This window comes from Nycticebus coucang, chromosome 11, assembly GCF_027406575.1.
Source record: "Nycticebus coucang isolate mNycCou1 chromosome 11, mNycCou1.pri, whole genome shotgun sequence".
Lineage (NCBI taxonomy): Eukaryota > Metazoa > Chordata > Mammalia > Primates > Lorisidae > Nycticebus > Nycticebus coucang.
In genome coordinates, this window is record NC_069790.1 from 30,482,687 (window position 1) to 30,500,129 (window position 17,443).

The window sequence follows — 17,443 nt, forward strand, 5'->3', positions numbered from 1 at the left end:
TTCATTCAATACGATTTTGGCTGTGGGTTTGCTGTAGATGGCCTCTATCAGTTTAAGGAATGTCTCTTCTATACCAATTTTCTTAAGTGTTCTGATCATGAAGGGATGCTGGATATTATCAAAAGCTTTTTCTGCATCAATTGAGAGAATCATATGGTCTTTGTTTTTTAATTTGTTTATGTGCTCAATTATATTTATAGATTTATGTATATTGAACCAGCCTTGAGACCCTGGGATTAAACCAACTTGGTCATGATGTATAATTTGTTTGATGTGTTTCTGGATTCTGTTTGTTAGGATCTTGTAGAATATTTTTGCATCTATATTCATTAGTGATATTGGTCTATAATTTTCTTTTCTTGTTGGGTCTTTTCCTGGTTGGGGATCAGGGTGATGTTTGCTTCATAGAATGTGTTGGGTAGTCTTCCTTCTTTTTCTATATTTTGGAACAGGTTGAGTAGTATAGGTACTAGTTCCTCTTTAAAAGTTTGGTAGAATTCTGATGTGAAGCCATCTGGTCCTGGGCTTTTCTTTTTAGGGAGATTTTGTATGGTTGATGCTATTTTAGAACTTGATATAGGCCTGTTCAACATTTCCACTTGATTCTGGCTACGTCTTGGAAGGTGACGTGCTTCCAAGTATTGGTCAATTTCCTTCAGATTTTCATATTTCTGAGAATAAAGTTTCTTGTAATATTCATTAAGGATTTTTTGAATTTCTGAGGGGTCTGTTGTTATTTTGTCTTTGTCATTTCTGATTGATGAGATTAGAGGTTTTACTCTTTTTCCTGGTTAGGTTAGCCAAAGGTTTATCTATTTTGTTGATCTTTTCAAAAAGCCAACTTTTTGATTTATTGATCTGTTGTATAATTCTTTTGTTTTCAATTTCATTTAATTCTGCTCTAATTTTGGTTATTTCTTTTCTTCTACTGGGTTTGGGGTTGGAATGTTCTTCCTTTTCCAGTTGCTTGAGATGTCCCATTAAGTTGTTAACTTCCTCTCTTTTCGTTCTCCTGAGGAAGGCTTGAGGTGCTATAAATTTCCCTGTTAGGACTGCCTTTGCGGTATCCCAGAGGTTCTGATAATTCGTGTCTTCATTGTTGTTTAGTTCCAAAAATTTGGCAATTTCCTTCTTGATGAATCTATGACCCAGCTATCATTCAGCATAAGGTTATTTAACTTCTATGCTTTTGTATGAGTATGCAAATTCCTGTTGTTACTGAGTTCAACTTTTATTCCATGGTTGTCTGAGAAGATGCAAGGAATAATTTCTATTCCTTTAAATTTACTGAGGTTAGACTTGTGACCTAAGATGTGATCGATTTTGGAGTATGTTCCGTGGGCTGAGGAGAAGTATGTGTATTCAGTTTTGTTGGGATGAAATGTTCTGTAGATGTCTGCTAAATCCAAATGTTGGATGGTTAGGTTTAAATCTAAAATTTCTTTGTTCATCTTCTTCTTGGACGATGGATCCAACACTGCCAAAGAAGTGTACAAATCTCCGACTATTATGGAGCTGGAGGAAGTGAAGTTGCTAATGTCTGTTAGAGTTTCTCTTATAAATTGAGGCGCATTCTGGTTGGGTGCATAGATATTAATAATTGAAATCTCATCATATTGAGTATTACCCTTAACAAATATGATGTGACCATTCTTATCCTTCCTTACTTTTGTTGGTTTAAAGCCTATTGTGTCTGCAAATAGAATTGCAACACCTGCTTTTTTTCTGGTTACCATTTGTCTGAAATGTGGATGACCATCCTTTCACCCTGTGTCTATATTTATCTTTTAAGTTAAGGTGTGACTCTTGTATGTAGCAAATATCTGGCTTGAGGTTTTGTATCCAGTCAGCTAACCTATTCCTCTTTAGAGGACAGGTTAAGCTGTTCCCATTAATGGACAATATCAATAAGTGTGGTAAAATTTTGGATATCATGTTTTTTGAAAGTCCAGTGCACATTTTTAATCCTTTAGCCACTGTGGAAGTTGGAGTTTGATCAAAAGTTTCTGAGTGAGTTTACTTTTGTGGTAGAGGATTGAGCTGGTCTTTAAGTAGGATAGGTCTGAGAATATCCTGAAGAGCTGGTTTGATTATGGCACATTTCTTCAACATATGAATGTCATTAATGTATTTAATTTCTCCATCATAAATGAAACTTAGTTTAGCTGGATACAGGACCCAGGGTTGAAACTTATTTTGCTTTAGGAGATTAAAAGTCAATGCCCACCATCTTCTGGCTTGAAAAGTTTCAGCAGAGAGTTCTGTAGTCATTCTAATATTCTTCCCTTTGTTGGTAATGTATTTCTTACGTCTGGCTGCTTTCAGAATTTTATCCTTCATATTAACTTTAGTGAAGTTAATTATGATATGCCTGGGGGATGTCTTATTCGGATTGAGTCGTGCTGGGGTTCTGAAACTGTCTGCTATCTGAATTTCAGAATTTCATGGCATGTCTGGAAAATTCTCTTTCATAATTTCATGGAGAAGAACCTCTGTGCCTTGCAAGGCCACTTCATCACTTTCAGGGATTCCAGTGAGGCTGATATTAGCCTTCTTCGAATTATCCCAGACCTCTCTGAAAGAATGATCTGTTTTTGCTCTCCATTTCTCTTCCTCTTTGAGAGATTGGGAGCATTCAAAAGCTTTGTCTTCAATGTCAGAAATCCTTTCTTCTGCTTGCTCTACTCTGTTACTGCGGAATTCTGCCGTATTTTACAGATCTTTGAGGGCTGCATATTCTTGCTTTAGTGTGTCAAAATCTTTGGTGGTTTTTGTCTTTAAATTTGTTAAATTCTTGAGACGACTTTTGAATTTCTCCTCGAATTTCTAATTCCAACTTTTTAATTGCTGCATGAATTTCTAATTCTAAATTTTCCTCCATTCTGTAATCTTGTTTGCGATCCAAATTCTGAATTCGGTTTCTGACATCTCGGCCAGCTGTTTATGAATGTGATCTTCAGTTACATCTGCCATATCTTTCCTTCGGGGGGTTGCTCTATTCTGGTTATTCATGTTACCAGAGTTTTTCCGCTCATTCCCATGATTATTTTACATCATTTGACATTTCCTCTGGAGATTTGTCGAGGACCTGTACAGTGCTATGGCCTGAGAAACTCGGGACCTATTTGGTGTGGTGGGGCTAAGTGGTTGTCTCGTTTTCAGCTGGTCTCTGTCTGACTGTAGTGAAACAGTTACTCTGGGTTGATCTCAGGTGTGGAGAAATACCAGCTATTAAGTCACCCTGCCCCCCACAGGTAACAATTGGAAAAGGAAAATCAAACCTTCCTACAACTACACACCCAGGGCACCACTTGGATAGTCCTCGGTCGATTGGTTCAGTTCAGAAGGTCCAAATCAATTGTCTCAGTCAGCACCTGTCTCAGGTGGGAGAGTTGAAAAGGTCTCTGGCAACTAGATCGCAGGGGTCTGCTGACAACTCAAATATGACTTGCTCAGGTGCTCCGTGAAGTCAGGAGGACCCACTTAGCAAATAGATTAGTATGGGAAGGTTGATGCCTCCTTCCCCATCCTGCACCTCTGTCACACTCAGTCACTGATAGCCCCACAGGCAACTACCCAGTTGCCTCCAATGAGCAGATACTCCAGGGGTTTGCACCTCCCTGAATCACAAGGAAATCTATACCTGCTCAGCCAGGCCGCTGCTCTCTGCCTCTATCCAGCAGGGGGAGGTGAGGCCTGACAACCTCAGACGCTTGATGGAGGCTGGCGGGTGTTCACTCAGTTCTAGCCCCTCCTCTGATTGATGTTACTGACCCAACAGAACAACTTTGCGGAATTTGTTTCTGTCCTGGCTAAATTCCCCTGCAGAAGAGAAGCTGTTTTGAGTTCACAGAACCTGTGCCTCAGGCCCTGTCTTTGCCGCTACAAAGGTTTGTATTTGCAGCTCAGTTAGCTGTCAGTTCTAGCCTCCTGCACTCCTTTGTCTATAGGCTGACGATCCCCTGAGGGCCCTGTGCATCTTAGGCTAAGTAAAGCAGTCCTCTGGGTCAGCCCCACCTTGGGAGTCAGCCGGCACTGCGCGTGTGTTTTCTCGTCCCCGCGCTCCACGTAGGCCAGTACCGTCTCAGGCAAAGCCTTTACTCACGGGGCCTGCGTTTCCGTCCCAGATCTGTTCCGCAGTGGTTGCCACCTGAGAAGATGCCCAGCCTCCTCTGGTTGCCCAGAGAGACGGGGGGATGTGGCTTCAGAATATCCAGGGGTGAGCCCTATTGTTGCCAAAAACGGCTGCTGCTCTGCGCCTTGGGGCACCGCCGCTCCAGCGTGGTTCCCTCTCGGCCGACCATCCTCTCCTCACTCCCGTGCCGCAGAATCAGCACTGACCAGCTGCATTCCAGGCCCTGTCCACACCCCTTGAGAAATCACCCAAGAATCTGGACTCCTAGGGGACAGGCCTCCAGCCCTCAGAATTAGAGTGGAGGGTAGTGCTGGGAGTTCAGAATTGCAGGTAGAGAATATATATAGTTTTATGCAGTTTTACGCCTGGCAGGAGAATGCTGTGGCACCCTAGTAGGGGAGGTAGGTCCAGTTTTAGAGGGTCTCTCCCGTGGAGTGTAGTGGGAGGACCTTTGAACTCTGCTCGTTTGTTTGTGGTGCACTCAGAGCTGTTCTTATGGGGGAGGGGACTCCTATCTGCTTGGTGATGGATTTTGTGCCTTTTGTTTGTATCCTTGGGGTCGTAGCTCGCCTCAGCGGGGTTGATGTGCTTTCTTCAACCTTCTCTCTTGGTGCAGCTCTAATCCACCTGGTTACTTGCCAAATTTCCGTCTTTTAACTCTCCTTCTGGACAGGAGCCTCTGTGGAAAGCTGGCTTCAGTCAGCCATCTTGTCTCAATTCAGGAAATACTTTAGATGTTTGTGATTATGTATCTGTTCTGCTTTTTTATGCTCTATAGTTTTTAGATTTCTGCAATTATCTACAATGAACATGTTACTTGAATGATTGGTGGAAGAAAAGAGGGATTCTTTTTTTCCTAAAGATCTCACCTGACTGGCCCTGGACATTCTGTGTGCTGCGACCAGTGGAGGGTGACATGCACCTCAGGCCACCTGCTTTCTGGGGCTGGTGGGGTGTCCACGCTGATCCAAGTGTTTTCACTTTAAACCATTACCACCCCACCCCACCCCAAATTACTGTTTTTTCGCTTTTCTTCATCAAATCCCCAAGCAGCTTCCTCCTCTCAATTATGTAGAACATCAAAGCCCACAAAAATGGAAAGTTAGGGTTTTTGTATCTAGAGCACATGTCACATAAAAGGCACATTAAGGCCCACTACTGACAGTTAAGACAAATACAGTTAAGGACAGGATCACCTCCTTGGCATCCAGGCTTTCAGTTTCATTGTTTGACGTGGACTGAAATCTTTAATTCTGTCATAGGGATAGGTAGTTCCTGATGATAAACCTCCCCAGTCCTCCTTGCTTTCTCCACATATTTGCCTGATGTGAGGGCCTCACTGTTGATAAGATACTTCTCTCTAGGGCAGTGTTTTTCAACCTTTTTAGAAATCTCATGGCACACTGGAACCTAGAGTTAAACTTCTGCGTTACACTTAAATTATGTTGATCAAAATAAAGTATAAAGGACGGGGGGGCACGGTAGCTCACGTTGGTTATCCTAGCGCTCTGGGAGGCCAAGGCAGGTGGATTGCTTGAGCTCACGAGTTGGAGACCAGCCTGAGCAAAGTGAGACCCCGTTTCTACCAAAGATAGGAACACTGAGGCAAGAGGATCGCTTGAGCCCAAGTTGGTTGTTATTGTGAGCTATGACGGCATGGCAGTCTACCCAGGCTGGCAGCTTAAGACTCTTGTCTCAAAAAAAAAAAAAAAAGAAGAAAATATACTTAATGTGTTTGAGCCCCTTTTGAAAATCATTACTGAATGATCTTTAAAACTCTATGACATACCAGTTGAAAATTTCTGCTGTAAGTATCCCAGTCCTTCCTAACTGGTAAGATTTTTCAAAAACCACCAGCTGGTGGTTCTAACTAACATGTACCTAACACTTTATGAGGCTAAATGAGGAAATAGAGACTGTGGAATCAGGTATCTTGGGGTTCCCATTCCAGTTCTGTCATTTACCAGCCATGTGATCTTGGGCAAGTCACTCACCTTCTCTGGGTGTCAGTTCCCTCATCTAAAGATAAGCATTGAATAAGGCAGTTGACATCAATTACCAACATGATAAATTCTTACTCAATGTTGGTGACATTCTTTGCCCTTTTGAATCTTAATTTCATTTCTCTTTTCTAAGACCAGAGAATTTGAGCATGTCATTTTCAGGTTGCCTGCCATTATTTATGTTATTAATATTTTGATACAATTAGTGGAGGCTCGGCACTTATAGCTCAGCAGTTAGAGCACTGACCACATGCACCAGGGTTGGATGGAGGCTTTGAACCTAACTTAAACCTACTAAACAAACAACAATAAAAAGTAGCCAGGCATTGTGGTAGGCACCTGTAGTCCCAGATACAAGGGAGGCTGAGGCAAGAGAATCACTTGAGACCAAGAGTTTGAGGTTGCTCTGAACTATGACACCACAGCACAGCACTCTACCGAGGGTGACATAGTGAAACTCTGTCTCAAAAAAATAAAATAATAAAAGAAACTTCCTAGCCAGGCATTGTGGTGGGCACCTGTAGTCCCAGCTACTTGGGAGGCTGAGGCAAGACAATCGCTTAAGCCCAAGAGTTTGAGGTTGCTATGAGCTTGAGGGCAGCAGCTTGAGTCTTTCTCAAAAAAAAAAAAAAAAAAAGAAAGAGGTGGTGCCTGTGGCTCATTTAATAGGGCGCCAGCCCCATATACCAAGGATGGCGGGTTCAAACCCAGCCTCCGCCAAACTGCAACAAAAAAATAGATGGGCATTGTGGCAGGAGACTGAGGCAAGAGAATCGCCTAAGCCCAGGAGCTGGAGGTTTCTGTGAGCTGTGATGCCATAGAACTCTACTGAGGGTGACGAAGACTCTGTCTCTATAAAAAAGAAAGTTCAGTGGATCTTTATAGAACTTCTCTACTCTTTTAAAGAAGTAGTTGCATGGGCGGCGCCTGTGGCTCAGCGGGTAGGGCACCGGTCCCATATGCCGGAGGTGGTGGGTTCAAACCCAGCCCCGGCCAAATTAAAAAAAAAAAAAAAAAGAAGTAGTTGCATTACCTATAACTGAATGGATAGCTTGAGGAAATCTTTTAATAGAGTCTGATTTGACCTTGTATTAACAGATGTGATAAGGATACCCCATTGACATTTGTCACAACAGAGAAAGAGTGATGGTACAAGAGGTTCTTTGGCTGACTCTGGAAATACTGTGTTTCTAAATGTGTGACTAGCTTTCTAATTTTTCCAGAGTAATTAAGCTGTTTGTGTGTATGGAGTTGGCTGTGTTTTCCTCATGGTCTCACAGCCAAACACACAGCATGATGTTTACATTGAATCTGGAACAGGCCTTAGCGCCTGCTGGAATCCCCTCAACTTTGGCTTGTCCTCCTCGTCAACAACAGGTCAGGTTTTACATTGGACTGGCTTCTTGTGTCTTTAGCAATAATCTGGTTTCAAACCTGTTTTAAACTAATTAGTTAAAAAAAATTTAGGCCTAGATGAAGTGTCTAAGCCCTGATGCTGCCCGAATTGCTTTGTGCTTCTTGGTTACTGGTTTTTATTTTTAGTCTCCCCTATTTTCAGAGAAGGTGTGAATGGTTCTGGGGCTTAGGGGTAGCTGGATTCTTAATGATCCATCTTACAGCAAGTTCTCTGTGAAAACAAGGACATGAAATGTTTTAGTAACTTCCTCTGCAGAAAAGGCCCTAAGCGCTCACTGAATATTCACTGAGCTAATAAATGGAGTATTATCAAGCAGACAGGTGACCATTGCTAGCATTTGTGAGCCAGGGGACTTTCTACCATATTGAAGTTGGAAGTCTAACAGTCAAAAAACTATTTCTCTCACATACACAGCTTAAAACAATTATATTTCCCAGTTGTGTGGTTTGCCTGGCTCAGCAAGGTGGTGCAGTTGCTTTAAGACGCCAGCCATGGCCAGAGGCATCTGAAGGCTCACTTGGGCTAGATACACAAGTTGGCTTCTTCACACCTGTGCCTGGGGTTCAGCTGATGGCTTGGGCCAGCCAGGGGACTGATGTGGAATGTCTACCTAACAGCTCAGTGGGTCTGATTGTGCCACTGCCACTGTCTCCCCATACCCTTCTTCAGCAAGCTCTGAACATGCCTCTCAAGAGCAGCAAGGTGCTTCCTTGCCCCACATGATGCTGGAAGCACAAGGCTGCAGGTGCAGAAGGCCCAGAGCCTTCTGGTGGCTACTGGGCTCCCCTGCATTCAACCAAGTCAAGCAGGGTTCTCTACCAAAAGACTGTTAAATGTACACTGCAGATCTCTAAGGGAGAAATGGTATAGTAATAATCACCAAACCCAGTTTTTGTTGTTGTTTTTGGCCAGGGCTGGGCTTGAACCTGCCACCTCAGGCATATGGGGCCAGCGCCCTACTCCTTTGAGCCACAGGTGCCATCCCAAACCCAGTTTTTGATAGCAAACCTCCCAACTTCTGCCCAAGTAGTCAGGCATGTGCTTGGAAAACTGATCTAACGAATTCATTCATTCACAAAAATTCATTGAGAATCTCCTACTATGTGCCCTCCTGAAAGCTCTTTTAAGGGTATTTGATGAAGTGTGAGAACAAGACTGTGCTGGAACTCCCTTAGTTGGGCAGGGGGCTGGACCCAGTATTAGATTTAGGTAATATTTCAGAAAACAGTTTATTCTGGTAATCTGTGTTCAACTACTGCATGTTTCTTCTCTGTTCCCTTTCAGTCTGGCATTTCCAAGCTGACTTGGAAATTAAGACCTGTGCTCTTCCACCACTTACTTGATACCCTGAACCTGTTTCCTCACCATGGAATTGGGATGAGCGATACTGTTTAAATCTGTAGAATAAATCTAAGAATAGAGTCTTACGTAGAATATGCTACTGAGGTAGCAAAACCAATTCACAGAAATCCAGAAAGCATTTTGACAACTTAAGCATCTAGATGCTAAGGAAACCCAGTCTTAGCATTTTGTTGTTAAGACTAACATTTTATAAATAACCTCAAATTTGATTGCAATACTTAAGAGGGCCTAATGACAGCTACTCAGGAGGCTGAGGCAAGAGAATCGCTTAAGCCCAGGAGTTGGAGGTTGCTGTGAGCTGTTAGAAGCCACAGCACTCTACCGAGGGCCATAAAGTGAGACTCTGTCTCTACAAAAAAAAAAAAGGAAAAAAAAAGAGGGCCTAATGCATCAGAGATTGTGGCTTAATGCAGAGGAAAAAAATGGACAAAAATTCTGGGTAAAGTAGGGTAAGGAACTGTTATATTTTGCTTCCAGACAACTGTGAGAAGTTCCAAATAAATTTAATATTAGTCTGAAATTGAAATTTGCCCTCATTTTTTCTTTAGAAGTTTTGTTACCCTGTTTCCCCGAAAATAAGACAGTGCGGTAGGTCTTATTTTTAGGGGACGTCTTATCTTTCCTGTAAGTAGGTCTTATTTTCAGAGGATGTCTTATTTTCGGGGAAACAGGGTAGTTATCCTAAGGATATTTTCATAGAATTGTTTGCTGTTAACTTTCCACAGAGTGGGAAAAAGATTCAGAGAGGAAACAAAGTTCTAGGCAGAGGGAACTATGCCTATTTAATTTTCTTAATATAGTCTAAGTCATAAATATGTTATGTAAAATTTGAAATCAACATTTTCATAATAATTGAGGTATGTTTGAATTTCCTTGTCAGCTGTGTTTGTGACTCATTGGATAGCCCTTGAAAGGCCACAATAGAATCCATGCAAAAGCTTGACTCCCTGTAAACAGCTACCATCCATATACCTGCAACCTGGGCCCATACTGACATTTCCCCAAGTTTGACACACTCTTTCACGCAGTCTAACAATACTTTGTCTTCTCCACAGAATGTGAATGGCATAAAGTACCACGCTAAGAATGGCCACAGAACACAGATTCGTGTCCGCAAACCATTCAAATGCCGATGTGGGAAGAGTTACAAGACAGCTCAGGGCCTGCGGCACCACACAATCAATTTCCATCCCCCGGTGTCGGCTGAGATTATCAGGAAGATGCAGCAATAACATGCTGGTCGTAACTGTGCCAAGAAATCCTCACCAGCAGTTGATTTTGAAAACAGCCACCTTTTTTCAGGGGAAGCATTTAGCAACCCTTTAAAGAAAAAGAATTAAAATGCATGCTTTAAATTTTTTCTGTAATTTTGGAATGATGTATCTTTGTAGAGTTAATGATTTTGTACATTTGCACATGTAATCATCATACCTATTTTCATTACTTTGATATAAGGTGCTAAACAAAAAAAAGCTCTAGGTTTTTCAGCACATTTCCCCAAAAACAAAATAAAATTGAGGGCATGTTGCATATTGTTTAGTTGTACTGCAGTGGTATCAACTGGGGGGTGGGGGGGCTGGCACTGAGATTTTTTTTTTTCAAGATTGTAATGTGATTGAAGTTTTTCAACACAACTCACATTTGTTCAAAACCAAAATACCTTCATTATCAAACTGGTTACCATGCCTTACATAATGGAGTTAGTATTTGTGAGTAGAAAGACTTTAGGTAATGGAAATATAAATAAGAAAAAATGTTTAACATAATATGCTAAAAATATTTTCATATTTAAATAACATACATGAAAGGTGTGCTTTCTGTGCTTTATATTATCTTGCAAATCCTTTTGCCCTTTAAAAAGTTGAAAATCTTGCCGTCTGACTTACCCATCATTTCACTGTTTTAAATGGCATTTTTGTACAAAATAGTCTTTTCATTCATTAACACACATTTGTTGGAGTGCCTGTTGGGTGCAAGGGATTCAATTTATGCCTGTTGATATTTGTGGACCAAGATACCAGTTTAGTAAAATGCATTTCCCTGAAATCTGTTAAAACACATTGAAATATACTTTTAAGTGCAAAGTCTGTGTGTGTGAAATTTAGTTATATCTTTACCTTCAGATGAGGTTTTAAAGCACTTTGTAGTTCTCTATTGCCAACAAGTTGATGTTTATGTGTTGCCAATTCTTGTAGCTGCTGCCCTACCAAACCTGTGGGTTGCGAATCAGAATGAAAATTCTAAGCAGGTTTCAAAGAGGAATATTTCTGTTAAGATTCCCAGTTGCCTCTTCGTGCTCATTGTGTTTGAGACTTTTTAAAAAGGCACTTTCCTCATCACACTGTAGACATCTGCATTCTTACCAGAAATGTCTGTTTAGCTTTATAAACATTTTGCTGAAATATGAAAATGAGCCTTATTGACAATTAAGTGCTTCTTGCAGCAGGTGGTCAAAGAAAAGAGTGACTAATAAGACCGTTAGAGTAACCGACATCTGGACCATTCCTGAGGTTTTTCCTCACCAACAGTACCATCATGCCTTGAGTGTTCTTTTCTCCCAAGTGCTATTCCTTGAACACAAGAGTTTACCAGTTGCCTAATTATGCAATAAAAATTGCTTTGAGACAGCTAACTGCCCACAGAACACCTGGTGAAAAGCAACTCGAATTGCTCATAAAATAAGTTTCTTCCCATGTTCCCATTTGATGAAATGTCCTAAGTTACATTAGCTGGGAAGCAAGGGTCTCTCCTCAGTTTTCAGACATTTTCAAAGGATGACAATTGTGTTAGCCAGATGAGTAAGCTTCTAATATTCATAAGTTATGAATCCCTCATAATGAGGGATATTAAAGTATTTTATAAAGACACTGCCCTCTAAATATTTCCTCAGATCTCTGAAGAATATGGTCTTGGTCCTGAATATACAGTGTTATCCTATGTTTAAAAAGGTGATCCAGACATGAAAAGCAACTAGTTGGTGCATAAGAAGGCCCTACTTGGCTATTTCTTATCTACCTACAATTGATAAAAAAAAATTTTAGGCCAGCAATTATTTAGCTTCGCTCCCTCTAGTGTAAGAAACTGCAGGCTGGATCAGTAGTTCATCAGCTAAACAGTCATAAAATAGTCATTGTGCATGTTAAATTTCTTTCAATAATAAAGCAAATTCCAATTTCTATTTACTTATTCATTGTGACAGTATTACTAAACAGGTAAGGATGGGAATATTTTATTATACCGTGTATAGTGAATGTATTGTACTGTGTCTGTGAAAACTGTGCTTTAAATTATATTTTCATATGTTTTGTTGGGGACAGAGCACATTAAGTTTGAAAGCAACAGAGGTTTGTTTTAGAACTGAAGGCAACTTTATCAAAATTTCTGTCAAGAAAAGCTGCTTATGAATGTAATGAAATCACATTTAAAATAAACTGCCTCTGACCCAAAATAAACATGGCTCTTTATTTTCATTATTGTCCATTATGAGAACAGCATTAACTTTACCATGGAAACTATTTAATAAGATCTCCATTCAGTGCTTTGTTCTTGGACTGTATTAGATTTTGTTCCCTTAAACTTTTACTTAGACTGCATTACTTTTCTATCAGTAACAGTTTCCTTATCCCTGACAACTATAAAAAAAGTTCTATGCTGGTAAGACAACAGTCTCACTTCTCTAATAATAGTAATATTCAAGAGATACCTTTAGATTAACACGGTCCATAGTTATTAACTGCAACAACAAAAAAAAATGTTCATATCTTACTTGAATGTATTCTGGGATACAGCCTACCAGGAAGCTGAAACATGGAGTCATCAGTGCTGCTGCCTCCTAGGACTGCCACGTGCTAAGAGCTAGCATCTGAATGTCTCAGACTCAAAAACCTTTTTAACAGATTCCAAAATACACAAATTCTGCTTCTACAAATATGACATGATATGTATGAGGCCTGACAAGTTCATGACATACTCACCCTAGAAAAAGTGCTACATACCTCACTGCTGCATATCACTATGGTCACCTTTGAAGTGCTTCCCTTGGGAAAGCCAAGCACCAACACTAGTGCCTAGTCCATCTTTCAGAGCAATTTTGGAACTCTTTTTTTTCTGGAATGACCATCAGAGCTGTTGTGCTATGGCACACAAAACAAGCAACAATGACTAACACTCTAGCAAGACACTACCACATGTCAATATGAACACAGCTGAGACACTGATAATAAGCTATGAATCTTACCAACTTAAGGGCACAGTGGCAAGTCCATGAACTGTCAGACTTCATATGACAACAGCTGGTCATCAAAGGTGCCTATAGCAATAGTCAGCAATGAGGTATATAGAACTTTTCTAGGATGAGTTCATGATCTTAAATTGTCAGCCCCTGTATGTAGTTCACATATGGCATCCCAAAATACCACCAGGTCTAAGTATTAGATCATCTTAAATAGCTAGTTTCCTCAGAATCAAAATACATCTATAAAAGCAGCAAAATCAAAAGTTGATTTAATTCTTTATACATACACTTTTATAAAAAGAAGGGAATATAGAAGTATTTTTAAAGGCTCAATCCAAAGAAAATATGCTCAAGAGTCTAGGTTAATGAAAAACTATGGCAAATAAATTTGACAACAGTGAAATTACAGACCTCTGAAAATGTGTCTTCTTTAATGTTAATTGAGAGTACTATACAGCAGAGACATAACTCAAGAAACATTACTTTGGGGCTTATGCATTATATTTTTAATCACTGAGAATATTTCAAATGTATATACTCATCAGGATAATGTGAAAGATACTAATATATACACCACGATTTAATGCCACAAACACCACTGTTAATGAAATGATTTAGTATGAAAATAATTATACTGAATTTACCATGTTCCACTTTCCTGTTAGGTATAAATATAAGTTGAAGATGGTTTAAAAATAATCATTTAGGTTACCTTAAATTTTTTGCTCTGAAATTAACGAAATGTTTTCTATTAAATTCTAAAGGCAACAGTTCACATATAAAAAGGATATTTGCAAGCATGTGATTCCACTCTATACTAAATGTCAGTTCCATTTCTTTTTCTTAATTTTTTTTTTTTTTTTGAGACAGTCTCTCATGTCACCCTCGGTAGAGTGTCATGGCATCACAGCTCACAGCAACCTCAAATTCTTGGCCTTAAGCAATTCTCTTGCCTCAGCCTCCCAAGTAACTGGGACTACAAGGCAACTGCCACCACCCAGCTATTTTTTTTTTATTTTATTCTTGTTGTAGTCATCATTGTTGGTTAGCAGTCCTGGGCAGGGTTTGAACCCACCAGCGCGGGTGTATGTGGTCAGTGCCCTAGCCACTGAGCTATGGGCAATGAGCCCATGCAGTTCCATTTCTAAAGATTAAAAAACTATCATTCATGAGTTATAATGGAACTTTCTATACTCAAAGAATTACTTCACACAGCTGATTAATGATAGTTGCTTTTTATTACATAATACTTAGTAGTCATGCTCAAAGTAAACAGAAACTTGTGAATATTCTGAAGAATCTAGTATACTAATACATATTTTCACAGCACTAATTAAAATAATTCCTGTATCCCTTATTCATACAATTTTGCAAACATGGGAATAAAGATATAAACACAAAGAACTTTTCTTAAAGCAGGTAACACAGGTTAAAATTATATTTATTGATAAGCCAAAGATTAACCCTGACTCTAGTTAACAAACTCAAAAGTAGTTCTTGGTCAGAAAATACAATAGAGGGTACATGAAAGTGACACGCTGTGGTCTCCTCAGTGGTCTATTTGAGATTTTTTTTTTTAACTGCTAAACTATATTAATTGAAAATAAAAAGTAACTAGTCAAAATTTAGAACATTCTGATCAAAATGGGTCTGAACATGCCTTTCAAACCCCTGCTGGTCATAATCAGGAGGGAACTGCTCGCTGCACATTGGGCACACCTTCCAGTGACTTTCAACATGTTCTTCAAATTTGCTCTGATCATAGTTGGGAGGGAACATTAATTCACAGAGGGGACACTTCTTGCGAACATCAAAGCTTGAGGAAAAAGGGAAATGAAAGAATTACATCTATCAAATTTTTAACTAATTCTCAGTATATAAACAAGGTTACATTTATCTAGTTAGCTGATATTGATACTAAACAATTTACCTTCAATCTATAGTTACTCCAATAACCTCTTTTTCTACTTCTAAATGCTTGCTGTAAACAACTGACAAGCCCATTTGTAAAGCTCTAAATTTAGTTTTATAATTAGGTTGACAATAAAAAACTTTTCCCCCATTAAAATCCCCTAATCCAACTGCATTATTGTGAAATAAGTCTTAGTGTCAAGAGTTCTTCAATTGTTAACAGAAAATGTTTTTTTGTAAAATAATAATAAATACAACTCATGTTCCTGCCAGTGCTAAAACAAAAGATCTCAAAGGATTTCATATATCAGTATCAGCCAAGGACAAGCTAATAAAACACATCTGTGTATTACTGGTCCCTACACCTGGGGTTTCTGGTTCAGGAAGCCAAGCCCTAAACATATGCATTCCTAACAAGTTCCCAGGGACTACACTTTGAGAACCACTGGACTATATAATCCAAATTCTAAAACAGAAAAATTACCTGGAATCAAAGCAAAAGCCTGTCCCATGCCCAAGTAAATGCTGACTTGGAAGATCAGGAGCAGTGGGCACATTTTCATCTTCCTAGGGAAAAAACAATTTTGCAACTTTTAAATAAAACCAAATATAAATTGCTTAATTCAAGCAAGCATATATTGACATTATAGAGGAAGATTATACTTAAAGGAAAAAAAATTTTTTTTTGTTTTTTTTTTTTTTTTTTTTTTTTGAGACAGTCTCAGTCACCCTTTGAAGAGTGCCATGACACATAGCTCACAGCAACCTCACACTCTTGGGCTCAAGCAATCCTCTTGCCTCAGCCTCCCAAGTAGCTAGGACTAGAGGTACCCGCCACACCTGGCTACTTTTAGAGATTGGGAGTGTCTCACTCTGGCTTAGGCTGGTCTCAAACTCCTGAGCTCAGGCAATTCATCCACCTCAGCTTCCCAGAGTGCTAGAATTATAGGCATGAGGCAGCATGCCCAGACACTTTTATCTCAACTGTCATTTAATTAGATTTTTAAGTATGTATGTTTGAAAGTGAACTTCGCAGAGTAATTTGCTACAGACTAACAGTCTGGCCTTGAAATAAAAAGCACTGTTGACTGGAATACACATACACCACACCTTTGTGTATAAATGAAGCAGAGAGCAGAACGTTTCAAATCTACATACGTATAATAGGTAACTTAACTGACTTTAAAAAAAAAAATCATTCTGGGTGGTGCCTGTGGCTCAGTGAGTAGGGCACCGGCCCTATATACCCAGGGTGGCAGGTTCAAACCCAGCCCTGGCTGAACTGCAAACAAAAAATAGCCGGGTGTTGTGGCGGGTGCCTGTAGTACCAGCTGCTCGGGAGGCTGAGACAGGAGAATCGCAGAAGCCCAAGAGCTAGAGGTTGCTGTGAGTCCTGTGACATCATGGCACTCTACCGAAGGCGGTAAAGTGAGACTCTGTCTCTACAAAAAAAAAATTAAAAAAAAAAATCATTCTATAGACTAAGACCACTTTTACAAACACGAAGACTGCATTATTGTTCCAATTATTCTCATTTAACTTAAGTATGAAATGTCCAATTTCCCTAAGTACTAAGTTTTACAGCTGTGATACCTCTGACATTTCATTTTGACATTTTTATTGTGAAAAGTATGTCCTCATTCTTTCAAATGCACATTTTTGAGTTGTGATTATCTAATTTTTCTTAGAGCAATTTTTATGAAATCATGGATAAGTGAAAAGTTTGTTGTTACTTTCAAATATGAGTTATGTCATGGGACCAAGGAAGCCAACAGCTCAAAATATCAAGGAAATGTTTGGGAAGGATAAAGCTAATGAATGTACAGCACACTGATGGTTTGAGAAGCTCCTTTCTGGTGATTTTAATCTTGAAAATGAGTTGCATGGGTACCTGAGACCAAGGTGGATAATGATGAGTTGAAAGCTGCAGTTGGACATATGGGTGAATTAGCAAGTAGGTTCAACCTTACTATTCCAGTAACATTGGACTATCTGAAACAAATTGGCAAAGAAGCTGGATAGCTGGATTCTGCATTAATTAAATGAGCATCAGAAGAGAAATTATCTCGAAGTTTGCCTCTCTTTGCTGTCATGACATAAAGTCAAACCATTTCTACACTATATTGTTATGTGTGATGAAAACTGATTCTTTTTGACAATCACAAGCACTTGGCACAATGGATGGATAATTGAAAATACATCAAAAAAAGCTAATGGTGTCTATTTGGTGGACCAGCTTCATGAAACCTGGTCAGTCAGTTACAGCATATGTCTACTGCAACTAACTGGATGGCATGATGAAGATGCTTGCGATTAAGCAGCCAAGATTGGTCAATAGACCAGGCCAATCCTTCTGTAGGACAACCTTCAACCACGCTGCA

At 39.7% G+C, this 17,443-nt stretch overlaps 2 protein-coding genes across 4 annotated transcripts in view; one reads left to right on the plus strand and one right to left on the minus strand.

Annotated features, from left to right (window-relative positions):
• Positions 1-12,365, plus strand: part of JAZF1 (JAZF zinc finger 1) — a 379,461-nt gene extending 367,096 nt beyond the window's left edge. For both annotated transcript variants that reach the window (XM_053608443.1, XM_053608442.1), the window contains one exon: positions 9,973-12,365. In XM_053608443.1, coding sequence (XP_053464418.1) covers positions 9,973-10,149 — 177 coding nt within the window. In that variant the 3' untranslated portion in view covers positions 10,150-12,365. The remainder of the gene's footprint in view (positions 1-9,972) is intronic.
• Positions 12,366-14,574: 2,209 nt separating this feature from the next.
• TAX1BP1 (Tax1 binding protein 1) overlaps positions 14,575-17,443 on the minus strand; it is a 116,963-nt gene continuing 114,094 nt past the window's right edge. For both annotated transcript variants that reach the window (XM_053608444.1, XM_053608445.1), the window contains exons 17-18: positions 15,547-15,629; positions 14,575-14,967 (exon numbers count right to left, since the gene is read on the minus strand). In XM_053608444.1, the coding sequence (XP_053464419.1) occupies positions 14,766-14,967; positions 15,547-15,629 (285 nt within the window). In that variant the 3' untranslated portion in view covers positions 14,575-14,765. The remainder of the gene's footprint in view (positions 14,968-15,546; positions 15,630-17,443) is intronic.